At 49.5% G+C, this 16702-nt stretch overlaps 1 protein-coding gene across 1 annotated transcript; it reads left to right on the top strand.

Annotated features, from left to right (window-relative positions):
* Positions 1-7669: 7669 nt before the first annotated feature.
* SELPLG (selectin P ligand) lies at positions 7670-16376 on the top strand. Its single transcript, XM_008163631.4, has 2 exons — positions 7670-7876; positions 14617-16376. The coding sequence occupies exons 1-2, from the start codon at positions 7834-7836 to the stop codon at positions 15738-15740; spliced, it is 1167 nt and encodes a 388-aa protein (XP_008161853.3). The 5' UTR covers positions 7670-7833; the 3' UTR covers positions 15741-16376.
* The last annotated feature ends 326 nt before the right edge of the window (positions 16377-16702 follow it).

The following is a 16702-nucleotide window of genomic DNA, read 5'->3' as shown; positions in this document are numbered from 1 at the left end:
CCAAAGTTCAGCTGCAAATTTCAACTTTCCCATGTGGCAGTTTCCTGACTGAGCTGAGAAGCCGGGTTGAGCGAGGGGATGGAATCCAACCTGACTGCATGCTGCTGTCATGTCTTTCTCCACACCACTCTGCAGAGCTCAACAGATGCCTGAGAGCGTGATTCTTAGTAGGGCTGTCAATTAATCATCGTTAATTCACGCGATTAACTCAAAGTAATCGTGATTAAAAACATTAATTGGGATTAATCAGTTTTAATTGCACCGTTATCAACTGAAATTTATTAAATGTTTTGGATGTTTTTCTTCATGTTCATATATATTGTATTCTGCGTTGTAATTGAAATCAAAGTGTGTATTTTTTATTACAAATATTTGCACTGTAAAAATGATAAAAGAAATAGTATTTTTAATACACCTCCTACAAGTACTGTAGTGCAATCTTTATTTTGAAAGTGCAACTTACAAATGTAGATTTATATTTGTTACAGAACTACACTCAAGAACAAAACAATGTAAAACTTCAGAGCCTACACATCCATTCAGTCCTACTTCTTGTTCAGCCAATCGCTAAGACAAACAAGTTAGTTTATGTTTATGGGAGATAATGCTGCCCTCTTCTTATTTACAATGTCACCAGAAAGTGAGAAAAGAAGTTTGCATGGGACTTTTGTAGCTAGCATTGCAAGGTATTTATATGCCAGATATGCTAAACATTTGTATGCCCCTTCATGCTTCAGCCACCGTTCCAGAGAACATACTTCCATGATAATGACGCTTGTTAAAAAAAAATGTGTTAATTAAATTTGTGACTGAACTCCTTGGGGGAAAATTGTATGTCCCTTCCTCTGTTTTACCTGCATTCTGCCACATCTTTCATGTTATAGCAGTCTTGGATGATGACCCAGCGCACGTTGTTCATTTTAAGAACACTTTCACTGCGGATTTGACAAAACACGAAGGTACCAATGTGAGATTTCTAAAGGTAGCTACAACACTCAACCCAAAGTTTAAGAATCTGAAGTGCCTTCCAAAATCAGAGACACGAGATGTGGAGCATGCTTTCAAAAGTCTTAAAAGAGCAACACTCCGATGCGGAAACTACAGAACCCAAGCCACCAAAAAAGAAAATTAACCTTCTGCTGGTGGCATCTGACTCAGATGATGAAAACAAAGCAGTGCGGACCAACGCATGTTCGAATTGTTATTGAGCAGAACCCGTCATGAGCATGGACACATGTCCCCTGGAATGGTGGTTGAAGCATGACGGGACATATGAATCTTTAGCGCATCTGGCACAGAACTATCTTGCAACACCTGTTCTCACTTTCAGGTGACATTGTAAACAAGAAGTGGGCAGCATTATCTCCTGCAAACGTAAACCAACTTGTTTGTCTGAGCAATTGGCTGAACAAAAAGTAAGACTGAGTGGACATGCAGGTTCTAAAATTTTACATTGTTTTATTTTTGAATGCAGTTATTTTTTGTACATAATTCTACATTTGGAAGTTCAACTTTCATGATAGAGATTTCACTACAGTACTTGTATGAGGTGTATTTAAAAATACTATTTCTTTTTTTACAGTGCAAATACTTGTAATCAAATATAAAGTGAGCACTGTGCACTTTGTGTTCTGTGTTGTAATTAAAATCAATATATTTGAAAATGTAGAAAACACCCAAAAATATTTAAATAAATGGTATTCTATATTTAACAGTGCGATTAATCGCGTGATTAATCACAATTTTTTTAAATCGCTTGACAGCCCTAATTCTTAGACTTACTGTGCCAAGAGATGGAGGAAACTGCTCCCCTTTAACAGGACCAGAATCTATGCCAATGGGCGTAGCTCTTCCCACCCATTGGCCCTGCCAAGGTGCCATGCCTCAGTTGTTCCCCTCCAAATATTCATCGCCACTGAGCAAAATCCACTTGTGGCTAAAACCTATTTTGGAAGTATGTATCTCTGGGAAACTGTTTCCATAGATACCAGAAACATTCCTGTGGATCTGTCTTCTGTTTCATGTGTGGGTTTGCATGTCATGGTGGAGCACTTACCCCAAGGGAGCTGCTCAAATTCGGTGGTGATGGGCTCGGTACAGGGACCTAGATAGATGGCTGCTGTGATGGGAAGATGGACCCTGAACCTCACAGGTGCGACTGGCCTGGTAAATTACATGATCAGTATTACTCATATCGATACAGTTGTAAACATAAAACATTCCAGGGATGAGAGTGGGAGGATCCAGCCCAGTGGGATTTTCCCCCCCATTTCCTCCCCTTCTTGTCGAGGAGTCTCCTGAGAGAAGAGGCTGGGAGGGAAAGCCGAGCTCCTTTTGGATGTGAATGGCCCAACAACGTCCCTTTAATTGAAGTGAGCTGCACGGTGTTTTTCCATTTACACAGTCTCCACTGTCGTACTGCTGGCTGAGCTGGGTTGGTGAGGCCTTCCACGGGTGGTGGCCCCAAGGTCGGCAGAACAGTGAGTGTGAGGGGAAAGGAGAACAGAATCAGCCCACGCTCGTTTTTGTTGTGTAGAGCTAGGACGTGATGTGCTGTCTACTACCTATTTCCCAATTTAAATCTGTTTGAAATTTACCACAGGGAGAAGAGAAACCTGACACTGTCAAAGTTCAAGGCTGGGGTTGGAAGTTGTGGGGCTAGGTCCCAGTGTCGGCTATGAAAATCTCAACTTAAAGGAAAAGTCTACAGCAGGGAGCCAATTGTACGTTTTCAGGATAGCAGCTGCCATTTAGCAAACACACTAGCACTCACTGCTGGCTTTGTTCTCCAAGGACTAGAATTTACAGTAAGTTGCAGCAAAGCATTTCACAACTGCACACTTCCTTCCCTCGGATACCCTGAGCCAGCCTTGTGTTGCAACTGTCAGCGCTGCTGACTCGGAAAGGCCTGTGTCCCTCCCGGGTTGGAGAACGATGCACCAGGGACAGTATGGAGCCTTGTTAACTCTGGACACTTCCTCCTCGTTTGTGCCGAACCCCAAATTCTCTAAAGCAGATGCATGTCCTCTTTCACTGTGGCAGCTGTCCCCCAGGAGCTTGGCCTCTGCACAGCTGCACCGTATCTGGAGGGCTTACCTTTCACGCTAAGTAAATCCTGGGTGGGTAGAAGGAATTCAGAAACTAATGGGAAATCCCTTCACAGCTGTGTCCTGCTGTGGTCTGCTGGGTGAAGCTAGGGGACTGGACTCCTGGGTTCTGTTTCAGCCATGGGGCACTTGGTGTCTGTGTGTTAGTGCCAGCCTTTGTAAGATGGGGGTGGTGCCTCCATCGCTGAAGCGCTGAGTGAGAATGCTGGCAAAGGGTGCTGAGCTAGTCGGGGGGGGGGGGGGGGGGCAAGTGTCGTCGTAAGGAAGTCGGTGCATGCAAAGGCCACTCGGGAAGAACTGCTGCCATGGAAATGTCGGGCTTGACGTGACCTCGAAGTCATGTCCAGCCCTCGTGCTGAGGCAAGACCACGGAAACCTAGACCAGTCCTGACAGGTGTTTGTCCAGCCTGTTCTTAAACACCTCCAGTGATGGCGATTCCACAAGCTCCCCTGGATGCCTGTTCCAGAGCTTAGCTAGCCTTATAGTTAGAAAGTGTTTCCTAATATCTAACCTAAATCTCCCTTGTTGCAGATTAAGTCCATCACTTCTTGTCCTATCGTCAGAGCCCATCACCTAATTGAAGATTATTCTCAGGTCCCCCCTCAGTCTACTTTTCTTAAGACTTAAACATGCCCAGTTTTTTAACCTTTCCTCATAGGGCAGGTTTTCTAAACCTTTGATCATTTTTGTTGCTCTCCTCTGGACTCTCTCCAGTTTGTCCACATCTTTCCTAAAGTGTGGTGCCCAGAATTGGACACAATGCTCCAGGTGAGGTGAGGGCAGAGCAAGACAGTTGCATGTCTTACATACAACACTCCTGTTAACGCACCCCAGAATGACGTTAGCCTTTTTCACAACTGCATCACAGTGCTGCCTCTCATTTGTGATCCGCTATAACCCCCAGATCCTTTTCAGCAGTACCACCACCTACCCAGGTAGTCCCTATTTTGTAGTTGTGCATTTGATGTTTCTTTCCTAAGTAAAGTACTTTGCACTTGTCTTCATTAAATTTCATCTTATTGATTTCAGACCAAATCTCTGATTTGTCAAGGTCATTTTTGAATTCTAATTCTGCCCTTCAAAGTGCTTGCAACCCTTCCCAGCTTGGTGTCATCTGCAAATTTTATGAGCATGTGCTTCATTCCATTAGCGAAGTCATTAATGAAACTATTGAATAGTGCCAGACTCAGCCCCTGTGGGACCCCACTGTTGAGTATCTGGTCACCATTAACCTTTAGAGAGAAGACTGAAGCAAAATGTGCATTAAGTACCTCAGCCTTCTTGATGTCATCAGTTATTAGCTCTCCTTCCCTTGGAAGTAGAAGACCTACCTTCTCCATGGTCTTTCTCTTGCTCCTAATGTATTTAAAGAACCTCTACTCATTGTCTTTTATGTTCCCTGCTAGCTGTAACTCATTTTGTGCCTTAGCCTTTCGGGTTTTGTCCGACATGCAAAGCTTTGATTAAATGTGAAACTTCTTGATTTGACCCAAACATAATTTTGGGAAGTGATGTATGGGCACTTCTTAAAGTTCCAGCAGGAGCTAAATTCTCCCTGCCTGCTTAGTGTATTGCCTTGGAAATGTACCCAAAGATGGATTTGTTTCTGGATTGGCATGGCAACCAGCTGTGACCTTCCCTCATCTTTTTCTTGCCCACTTGCTGTTTGCTTCTGCTGTTGTGATGTGGTTAAATAGGCGGTTTAGAGCAGTCAAAACTAGAGAGCCTCTCCCAACTAATAAACTGCTGCTTATCTCTCCACTAGGTTTGCCTCGGATGTGAGAAAGGCAACACCCAAGCAGATCTGATCTTTCCCCTCATTAAAGTAGCTGCGTTAGCCATGCCAGTTTTTTATGGTGCATATCCCCCCCCCAATGAAATAAAACCCCAACAACCTCCAAATACCAATAACACCAATCCAACCCTCCAGTCTTCCCAAGCGGGTAACTAGGGTGATGAGACAGCAAGTGTGAAAAATTGGGGTGGGAGGTAATAGGCGCCTATGTAAAAGCCCTGAAAATCAGGACTGTCCCTATAAAAATGGGACATCTGGTCACCTAAGGGCAATGTGGGATGCTCAGTACAGGAAGTGAGCTTCAGAAGATCTCCTTTTTCTGATGTGTATAGATCTGCCCCTTCCAACGCCAGTGGGGTGGTACATGCCGGACGTGTGATCAGTATGGAAACCATTTTTTTAGATATTCTAAAAAGAGACACCCCTCCAAACAGGCCCATCCTTCTAAATGCAGTGCTAGCTGCTGCCCTGCCCCATGGAGGGAATTCCATGCACCCAGCTACTGACACCATTTTTGGCCTCACTTTCAAACCTATTAAGATTCCCAATTCCCCAGCTGCCTCGTTTCCTGCAAGTTCCAGCTGCAGAGGGTGAATGTTACCAATTGCGCAATCTAGGTTCCACCCACCAGGTAAATGCAGCGTTTTCCTAGCTGCTCTCCAGGACTGTCTCCTTTCCCCTTTTTTCTACTGAGCAACACTTGAAGGGCCCCATTGTGCTAGGTGCAGCGTACACACGGTCCCTGTGTCGGGAAATACAATAATAGCCTCAGGTTACAGATGGTGACGAAAGAGGGAAGGGGACTTGCCAAAGGTCACACACTGTGTCTGTGGCAGAGCCCCTCCCAGTTCCAGCCTCAGCCGCACTCTTGTCCAATCTCAGCAACAGGCTTTAACTCTGGCTCATCCCTGGCCTCAGCCTTCCCCCGAGCCCTGGGAAATCCTCGGCTTTGTGCGGCAGTGACTGAGCGAGGCGTGCACAGAGGGAGCCTGGTGCTGCATTGTTGTATTCACTGGTGCTGAAGCACTTTCCAAACACGCCCTGGTTTCAGTTCCTCATTCAGCTTGGGGATGGCGCTGCGGGTCCAGCCTCAGAGGTGTGAAGTCAGGGCTAAATGAGGAAGGTGGGTGTGGAGTGGGGAGGGATGGCACCTCCTGTGTCCTTACCAGTTCCTGCTGTTCCAGACAGCTGCCGAGATCCCGCTACAGCAACGGGGAGACCAAAACAAGTCATTTTCCTCCTCTTGACAATGGGCAAATTCCCTGCCCCCAGTGGAGTGCTGCAGAGAGACGCTGGCTTCACATTAGAGGAAGGCGTCATCTGACCCCCTAACTCTGAGCACGGACATGTCCGTATTTCACAGCCCTCTCTCTGCGGCCAGCACGCATGCATTGGCTCAAGCTCTAGCCCTTCAAATTATTCGCTAGTCTCACGGACCTTGTGCAGGTACGAAATGGAGGGGAGGTGGGGATATAGAGGCTTTGTCAGCATAAGCTGCGCAGTGATTGCGCTCCACACCTGTACACCATCCCACAGGAGGGCTGACGAGCCCTCCCCAGCCCCACATGTGCTGTGCATGTCGGGTGTTACACACAATCTCCGTTTGGGAGTGTTACCGACTGGGCCGTGGGTGGTCTTGCCTAATGGTTAAAGCAGGCATTCTCGCTCTGGGTGAGCGGAGTCCAGGAACGAGGGTCAGTGCCAGAGGGACAGAAGCCAAATGCTACAGCTAGAGGGTACCCGCAGTCATAGGTCACAGGTCGAGCCGAGGAGCAGAGACTGGAGCAGCCAGAAGCAGGAACAAGGCCAAGTGCTGCTGCAGGCATGCTGCTCAGCCAGAGAGGAGCTGCTGGGCTAAGAGCCAGCCTGCCTGACCAGTCAGGTGGTGCAGTCACTCAGGTAGCCTGCTGCTGGCCAGCTGTTCTTGTTGGGAGCCCGGAGACTGACTCTGCTGCGGGCCCTGAGCGGGAGTTGGAAAACACAGAATTGGGTTGATTGTTTTCCCCTTCTGCTTTTCAAAGCCGGGTTCCCTTCGCTGCCATGAATCCAACCAGGCCGACTCAGAGAGCCCTTAACAGCAAAGATTTACCTGCCGCATTTCAACGGCCACTGAAAACTGGCCCCCATTCCCCAATCGAAGCCCAGGGAATGCTGCAAGTACCAGTAAATGGCAAGAAACTAAGAGCACCCGCAGGCCGGGCTGTACATAGCGTGTAGGGATGGTCTGGTGCCAGCAACGTACTTACTGTGCAGACTAGGAGGAGTGAGACGCTGCCTCCGTCTGCCATGGGCATAGGAGAGGCCAAGGTAGGGTGACCAGACAACAGGTGTGAAAAATCGGGACGGGGTGGGGGGGTAATAGGAGCCCATATAAGAAAAAAACCCAAAAATCGGGACTTTCCCTATAAAATCGGGACATCTGGTCACCCTAGGCCAAGGTGTTGCCCAGTTGGAGCGGCCTCGCAGCTGACTTTGTAACACGTTAACCCCCTTGAATTCTGACTCTCCTGGGCCATTGAATCAGGGCTCAGCTGCAGAGTTTCCATCTTCTCCTGCCTCTGCCATTGCTCTTGGTAAGGTTTATCAGGCTGCTAAGCCCAGCGTTCATCTGAAATGCCCTCTGACTTGCTGGCTCCCCAGCTAGTGACGCGTCCCTTAAAAGCCGGTCTGCGGGCCTGGTGGCGATTCTCCTTTTCGGCTATGACGCACTCTTTCTGGGAGCAGCGTCACGCGTTCTCTCCAAACCACAACTTCTCTTCCGCCTTCGTCTCTTGCTCGTACGCTGTCAGGGAGGCTTCCTGAATTATCGCAGGCAGCGTAGAAAACCAGTCGGGCTTGGAAAGGGCCACTTCTTTTTTCCGTGTTTTGCAGAGATGAGGCAGCGTTAAGCATTTCTCCCCGGCACATGCTGCCCTGGGTCTCTGCGAGTGATGCCTGCGCCCATCCTTCACTGGCAGCCCTCTTCAAGCCAAGGTAAGCAGCTATCGGGGTGGGGAAGGCGGCGCTGGGTGGGTGGGCTTGGAGCTCAGTCGGCCGGGGGCATGTTAAGAGCGCACCGAGTGATCTTCCTTAACAGCTGCGGCGCCTGGAGCCACTCAGCCAGCAGCTCCTTGCGGGAGATGCATTCAGCGAGGCACAAGACAGATCTGTGGCTCTAGTAGGACGATAGGCTCAGGTTTATTTTAAATGCCAAACCTAAGACTTACCCTAGACCGAGGCTGATTTCCATGCAATGGGGTTTCATGGCTGTAGAGGAAGGCAAAAACCTCTTTCTGACCTGATGTCATTGAGTAGCTAGCATCGGGGTAGGGCTCCGCTGTGGATGTGTGTGTGCTTTGCTGAACTAGGTAAGTGCGGTTCTCCCCGCCTTTAGAGATGGGGAAACTGAGGGACATGGGGTGCAAAGGCTTACCGGTGTTAAGTATATGGATTAACCTGGATAAGGTCACAAAGCAAATCGGGGCAGAGCTGAGGTAGGACCCTGGTCTCTTAGAACCCAGTCGGGCACCTTGACCATTGGAGAGCACTGCCTTTCTAGACAGGGATCTTGATGATTGATAGAATGCTACCTGGAAGGCTCTGGAGCCGTTTCCCTTGTACATTAGCCTCTGTGCAGATGTGACGGGTAATGGATTTCAAAGTAGTGCCCGTGTTACCCGGGCTCCGTGGCTACCTGAGAGCTTCCTGAGTCCAGCTGTGGTGGTGGAGCCATTCTGCTGTGACAAGGGACCAGAAAGGCAGAGTCACAGGCCGAGATTTATTATCTTTTGGCCTCAGACATGGGTGACATCCTGGTGATTGAATTCTTGCTGGCTTTGTACTAACGTCTTCGCCCTGTGTAAGAGCTCTGTTGGAAGACCCCCGGAAGGTACATCTCTGTAAGGGTCGGTGGATTTGTTTGGCCTAAATTCAGACCCACTGTGAATGTGGAAGTTCTCTGTGCAGCATTCCAGTAAGAGAGACTGAACAAGGAACAGAGAGGGGAGGCCACGCCCAGAGAAGTCAATCTCTTAGCTGCTCATGCTGCATTCACATTATCCCCCTCCTCCTCCCCCGCCCCCCACAAGACGGGAGGACACGTGAGTCCTTCCCTTGCTAATCCAGGGCCCACACTTCCCATTAGCTGGGAAGTCAAGGCCTTTCATTTTTAGTTGAACCGCCTCTGCCAAAGAAACCCCCTGGCCTTAAATTATAGGGAAGTAATTGTTCCTCAGCTCTTCACTGTGCCCCCAAAACAGCTTGCAAACGAGGGGGGGATTAAATTAGTGATTTCACTCACTTGTGCTAATCAGTTTAAAGCAGCAAGTAGGAAAGCTTGATTTAAGTGATCAATTTTAGGCCATGGCTACACTGGCGCTGTACAGCGCTGCAACGTTCTCGCTCAGGGGTGTGAAAAAACACCCCCCTGAGCGCAGCAAGTTACAGCGCTGTAACGTGCCAGTGTAGACAGTGCTCCAACGGCTCCCAGTGCTGTAAACTAATCCCCTCGTGGAGCTGGAGTACCTGCAGCGCTGGGAGAGCTCTCTCGCAGCGCTGGCGCGCGACCACACTCGCACTTCAAAGCACTGTTGCGGGAGCGCTCCCGCGGCAGCGCTTTGAAGTTTAGAGTGTAGCCAGGGGCCTTAGTCTGGTTTTGAATTTGTGCTGTAGTAACCTTTTTCTGATTCTTACTGATTGGTATAATTTGTTACTACTTTTTGCTAAGCAGGAGGAGACACTATCCCCATATCACTTAAGCAATTAGGTAGCTTACTGTACATTTATTTAGATTCTTAATTTTTACATTTTTGATGGTAAGAAAATGCTGAATGATGCATTTCTTATTTACGAGGTGATTAATTTTTTTACTTGGGGTTTGTGTCAAGCTGCATTTGTAGAGAAGTTGTAATTAAATTAAAAATGCACAAAACCAGCATTTTAAAAATTGTTTTTAAATAAAACTACATTAAATGTGCTTGATACATAAGAAGAAAAGTACATTTCTCAAACATTTTTTGCACTTAAAACTAAATGATTTATTAAACAAAGGAACTATTATCTGTAGTTAATAAATTGAACTAATTATTTCTGGTCACCACTTCCTTCAAGATTTTAGAACTAGTAGATCTTATCCTCTCATGCTTCATTTTTATTCATAGATTGGAATCAGAAAACAAGCTTTTGTGCTCTTTCAACTCCCAATCAGTTTCTCAACTTCAAATGAACTGGTCATTGAACTGAGTAAACTGAAATGAAGGAAGTATTCTCTCTGAACCTGCAGAAGAGATTACTGCTGTCAAAAGCTGCTTTTAGCACTTCAACGAACTCTGGTTCCAGGTGCTTAGTTGGTGACATCCACCAGTTCAGGAGTTTTTCTTTAAAACTTCGGCAGCAAACGTGTACTGCTTGATTATTATTTATTTAATTTACATTATTTTAATAGATTATAGTCAATTTCGGCCTTAATACAGGTTTTCATAATTTCAAATTTAATTTAAATGGGTTTAGTTTTAAAAAGAAAAAAATATTTAATAAAAGGACATTTTAAATAAATAAAAAGCTTCTCTGATTATTTTATTTTAAAAAGCATGGATTTTATCCATCGTGTTGCAAACCTTTCACCTCCCGGCATTTGGCTGCCTGTCCTGGTGTGAGAATAACCTCTCTGACAACAGGCCTGGGTCATGCTGGGTAACGCCAGGAGTTACTCCTGATTGCCCCTGGTGTGAAGGAGAGAGAGAGGGATCAGCCTCGAGACCTCTGTCCTGTCACACTATGTGGAACCCTAGTGCAATGCACCCCATCTTGGTCCTGGACTCTTGTTTGCCCTAGAGACTCTCCAGCAGAAGTTCCCAGTGGTAGCTCCCAGCAGCACAAATAGACCAGGCTCCTTGCTGCTGAGATCTGCTCCTGAGTACCAAACCCACGGTGGAGCGCTCAAAACCGGGGTCAGGTTTGTGTCAAGCGGGGACGCCCCAACCCAAAGCGGGTGGAGTGCTGAGCCTTGGTTCCAAGGCAGAGCTGATGGTTTCCTCCTTCACCCTAGCCTAGCTGCTGTTTACATCTGAAATCTGGCTCTGGGTGTGTTTGCTGTTGTATAAAGATCGTCTTTGTGGTTTGCTCGTCTTCCTGCCCATCCTGAAAACATTTTCTCTCTACCTCTGAGGGGAGCTGCTCTAGAGACCCAAACACACACCCAGGCTCCTTGCTGGGCCGCTGTCTTGCTCAGTCCCTCTAGAAATGTCCCCCAAATCGCACAGTCCTCTGGAAGGCAGTGGCGCATGGCTTCCCTCTCTGCCCACAGCCTTCCAGGGCGACGGACAGCGTGTGAACTCGCCGTTGGGGCTTTGCTTGAATATTGCAAGTCAAATTGTTGCTGAGGATCAGGAACAAACAAACCGCCCCTAAAGCAGGAGAATGAGACGGGTGTCCTCTGCAGGAGGGCTTAGGGTGCTGGAGGCAGGAGCGCCACCAACTTTTCTGCCGCCCCCCCCACAGAGGCGGTGGAAGGTCCCGCCGTGGAAATACTACCGCGGTCGGTGCCCCCGAAATCGCAGTGCCCTAGGCGACTGCCTAGGTCGCCTAGTGGGTTGCACCGGCCCAGGCTGGAGGATCAGTCGGTGGGAGAGCGTTTTCTGCCTGAGATGACAGTGAACTGTGCACGGTGGCAGGGGCTGCTGAAAGAGCCATCTTTCTGTTGAGGTGTAAAGTGACCTGACAATTGGGGTGCTTCAAAAGGGCACTTTTCATAAGACTACATAACCTGCTATCCAGACCAAATTCCTTCTTGGGTAATTACAGCCTGTTAACCTCAATCCCCCTATAACGTCACTTGGATGCGAGCGTCGTCATTTCCCGCAAAATGCTGCAGTGCTTCTTTTACAAAACCACTGTGTTCTGCCCCAGAGGAGGCTGCATTTCAGTGGTGATGTGAGTTTTTTATATATATATATAATATAAAATGCAGTTTGAGTGCTTCGGGAGCTACCTGGAATGCCAGTGCTACAACAGTGCAGGCAATTGTTACGTCTAGCCCTTTTAACACTTCTACTCGTGAGTTAACAGGACTCCAGAGCTTTTACAGAGTTATTTTTTGAGCTGGGTTGATATTCTACTTCCTTAAAGTGCATTTTCTTGCAAACTTTCTCCAGCTCCCCAGCAGAGATGTTATCTGCTCTCCGTCATAGCTACCTTCTCTCTCTGGGAAGGAAATCCTTGTAAGGTAATTAGCCTGTAAATTAAATTAATGACATCTGAAAGGGACATTTAAAACCACTCAGGAATAACAGCCATTTGGACTCAAAATAATCCAATTATTTGGCCTCCAAAGGCAATGATCTCACTAGCCATGCTAGAGAACCCTTCCCCCATCTCCCTCCCCCGGTTTTCCATTAACTCTCTTTCCACAGCACTTGACTTAAGCTTTGTCTGTACAGGGGGTTTGGCCTAGTGACTGCTCCCCAGTTAGTTGCACTGGTACCAGAACGCTCATAATTGGGTCCTGAAAGCAACCCTGCAGCAGCGAGAGGAGGGGTGTGTGTGTGTGGGGAAGATTCACTCCATAGAATGGTGCAATGAAATCTGTGCACCCCTCCACATGTCATAAAGCTCCTATGGGGCGGAGGGGGAGGAAGAGGGATGCTGCAAAACAGGACGCATGCAAACCCAGGTCAGTGCATTGCGTTTATCTGCAGTTTCCACGGGTGGAGCTGATTCCTGTTTTGAAACCGGGTTTGTGGCACTGGAGCCAATTGTAGCTGCTAGTGTAGTGGTTTCCTCTGCTAGCGGCTTGGAGCGGTGCAGGTGCACGGGTAGCTGACATGGGAGCAAATCCCTCCACGCCTGGGAGCCGCCATCCACAACACAATAAATGGCACGAATCCGAGAGACTCTTGCATGGGTGTAAGAGCAAAGAGGCAACGCCATGGGTCAGTGCTGCGGGGAGGGGACAACGCCCCCACCCCACGGAGCCAGTGGGGGGCCTGGAATTGAAATCGGGAGGAGTTCTGAAGAAGTTTGCAGGACACGAGCTCCCCATAGGACCCCATGGGGTCATTCCACTGTCCTCCGCCAAATCCCCAGGGCACTTGGCAATGGCTGTGCAGAAGGGGGAAGGCTGATTGTGGCTGCCGCACTGCTCCCTTGAGCGCCCCACTCCTCGCCCCTGATTGTTGTGGGTCACGTGGCAGCCAGGAAGCTCTGTGAGGCAAGGCCCATCTCTTCATAATGCATAGAACACCTAGTACCATGGGGGCCCTGCTCCTCGACTGGGCTCCTAGGGTCTATCAAATAGAGACGCTTTGCCTCCCCGCCTCCAGCTCTGAGCAGCAGCAGAAGTCATGCAAGTGACCCATGACCGGGCACAGGTAGCTGGTGTACGAGTCCCGCTTAACCCTCATCGGTTTTCCCTGAGGGTAAAATATCCCAGATTTTTGAAAGCTGGCGGGGACGGGACGGGAGGGAGCATTCAGGTTTTTATTTCCCAGCTGCTAATGAGGCAAAACCTCACCAAGGAGGGGGCCCCTCATGGAGTGGCGGATGATACAAGCCATTCATTTAAAATGCAAGTGTAACGTGTTTCCATCAGCAGCCAGAGTCTTTGGGGTTTGGGTCAGTTTCATTTGCTACCAATCAGACAACTAGGCAGTGTTCTCTCTGGCATGGCTCCCCGATGGAGAAGCCCATTCTCTATAGCAGAGGGACTCCAACTGGGGGGCGCAGAACGTATTCTGGCAGGGCATGGGAAGCCTTAGGGGGGGGAAAGACTGCGCACATTCATGCTCTTACACCCGTGAAAGCTGGGTGGCTGAAGAGCGGCAGCTGCTGGCCGGGCACTCGAGGCGGAGGCATAAACTACCACAGACACAAAGAAAGGAGGCACACTCAAATAAGTTTGAGAACCACTGCTCCAGAGTAGAGTTGGAGGGAGGGAGGAGCCCTACAGAGACTGGCACATGGTTAACATACCCTGGCTACCTTCTGCATATACCTGCAAGCTGAAGGCCCACGCTTGTTAGGAGGCTGAAGGCGGTGGTCTCCAGGTGGCATGCTGGGGCGGCAGTCAGACAGACTTAACTGTTTGCTAACAGCTCTCTGGTAGCTCTAGCTTAGGGAGAGGTCTCGATCCCACTCTGTCATGTGAAATAGTCATTGGTAGCAAACACGCCTCCTGCGGGGCTGCCTGGAGCAGTTCTCCATGCCACCTGGTACCCCAGGAGTGACACGGACGGCTTTCTGGAGCCCATGGGCTGAGACTCCATTCTGCAGCCAAACACTGTTTGTTGTCTCCCCCGCCCTGAGAGCGTACGCTCCCTGGGGCGGAGACGGGTGTCTTTCTTTATCTGGACAGCACCTAGCGCAGGGGGGTCTTCGTCCAGGGTTGCGGTTCCTAAGTGCCATGTAATTCTCCTCCTCCTCCTAACAACTTGCACATGCTGGAAGCAACAAAGGGGTTATTAGGCTGTGAAGGCGCAAGGTGGGGAGAAGAGGCAGCGAGTGCCTTCGGATGTAGTGACACTTCCAGCCTGCAGTGTTGCCATTGGACAGACCCAGTTAGCGTTGGTGAGACAGAGAATGGAAATGCACAGCTGAATCCTCACAAATGTTGGGACCTAATTTTGCATTTTGAGCTCATCTCTACTCGGATGTTTTATCAACTTCTCTGACGCCTGCAGTTATCTCCTCAGCTTTTTCTTTTTTACCATTCATTTAATCTCTTTGTTTTCTCCTCCTAGGTCAAATGGCTCCAATCTGGGCCTCTCTGCTGCTGCTGTTTTCGAGCATGCTCCAGGCCTCTGCTTACAAGCTGCCAGCCATCCAGCTCAGTGGCCAAGATGATAGAGTTCGAGAAAGCTCGGCAGCAGGTGGGCTTCCTGCGGCTGAGGGCTCTCAGCGGGGCCAGTGGGTGTGGGACACAGCAGGGGCTGGGAGCGCTGACTTCCCCATGTCTATCCGTGAGAAGAGGGAAGCTGAGGTGAAGTCTTCCAATCATTCTGCTGAAGAGACCACTACCACCACCAGCCACCACAACACATTCTCCATGACTTCTTCGGAGTATCCCATGGACGAAGCCGAGTCCTCTCCAGCTTCTGAACTGGAAGACGACAGTACGTCCCAAGAAAACCAATATGATGATACTACCGCTACAGCGGAGCCATTGTTTGCGAACAGCTCTGACAACGTCTCCACGGAAGTGGCCAAAGTTACAGCGGGCAGCCATCTTGATACCTCAGCCAAGGCAGCCCCAACTCAGGGCAGCAGCAACGTCTCCTCAGAAGCGGCAGTCACTAGGATAGAAGAAATCCTCGTGAGCAGCACAGAGAGTATGGAACATGTCTCCTCTGTCAGGTCAATGGGAGTGAAGGGGCTGGGGGAGAGCTCAGCTACTTCGCCACCTGAATCTCGGACGGAGTCCTCTGATGGAGTCCTGCTTGTGAAGGAGTTGGCCAGTTGGAGGCCTGGCCTCTCCAAGGTGGGAAAGACCCATTCTCCTCACACAAGGCCCACAGTGGGTGGCTCTGTCGCAGCGCAAGTCCCCTTGCAGGAGCTGCCCGTTCACTCAAATACCCTGGTGGGGAAGTGTTTGCTGGCCATCTTCATCCTAGCTCTTGTGGCTGCCACCTTCATCATCTGCACCGCCGTCCTCGCCACCCTACTGTGGCGCCAGAAGCGTGTCTGCCGGGTGCGCCGGCACAACAACACTGAGATGGTGTGTATCTCAGCCCTGCTGCCCGACAGCGAGCCGGTGGCCAATGGGGAGAAGCCCAGCAAGGTAAAGAGGATGAAGATGCCCACGGACAACAGCTCGGAGACTGAAGGAGACAACCTGACTGTCAGCAGCTTCTTGCCAGACCATTAGACACCTCGCCACCTGCCCAGGGGTTCTCCGATTCTCATTTCCTGGGCCATCCAGCCCCCTCCTGGCACTGGAGTGACCCTATCCATCCTGACAGCTCTTGGGTGCAGTGTCCTAGGTGGCCATCTAACTAGGCTTAAGGTTGCCTCCGTCTGTGTTGCGTGAGTACGGGACGTACTATATTTAGCCACGACAGGGCCCAGCCCTGAGAGCCGCTGAGCAACCTCAACCCCAAAAGGCACTTGGCATCTGGCAGGAGAAAGCCTTCAGCAAAGAGCATTTGCCAGGAGCAGACACTGCTGAGCATATGGAATGGGGGTCCTGGTGACCCTGGTTGGTTTCTCCACCTGGCTTGGGGATTTTGAAACTGCTGTTCTGCCCTCTTGACCTTGACCTGCCTGCTGCTTTTGATGCTATTCGCCAGGGCCAGATCCTTAGCTGGCGTGAATCAGACAACTCCTGGGAAGCCGATGGAGTTACCCCAGCTGAGGAACTGGTCCAGACAGTGTTACAACGGGGAACTCTGCTTTAATTTATACTAATGTACAAGGGGCATGTTACTATTTTGCACTTAAATGGGTGAAGGAATCTCAATTTAATGTTCCTTGTTCAAATGAATAACATAAAAATCTCTGTGTACCTGTCTGTGGTTAAGTCTCTTCTGTGAACACCTTCTGGCATGGCCTGGGCCCTTTAAGACAGTGGCTCTCAACCCATCTGTACAGGGACCCACCTCCCATTCAGCAATCTGGGAAAGTCTGGGTGGTCACACCACTGACACCTCTTCAGGGGTCATGGCCCTGGGCTCACATGCCACCACCCGGAGGGGACTGGCAGGACGGGCTGCTCAGAGACAGCCCTGGGCAACGTCACCCCCCACCCTTCAGAGCCCGTTCCCTCCCCAGTGCTGCGTGACGGGCTGTGGGCACCCCACCGCTGAACTACCGCTGGCGGTAAGTGTAGGT

This window comes from Chrysemys picta, chromosome 15, assembly GCF_011386835.1.
Source record: "Chrysemys picta bellii isolate R12L10 chromosome 15, ASM1138683v2, whole genome shotgun sequence".
Taxonomy (NCBI): domain Eukaryota; kingdom Metazoa; phylum Chordata; order Testudines; family Emydidae; genus Chrysemys; species Chrysemys picta.
This window is presented reverse-complemented; position numbering and strand designations above follow the sequence as displayed.

Coding starts and splice junctions, on each gene's coding strand:
- SELPLG (XM_008163631.4), top strand. CDS start 7,834: ATGCCTGCGCCCATCCTTCACTGGCAGCCCTCTTCAAGCCAAG. Junction 7,877..14,616: donor GCAGCCCTCTTCAAGCCAAG/GTAAGCAGCTAT, acceptor TTCTCCTCCTAG/GTCAAATGGCTCCAATCTGG.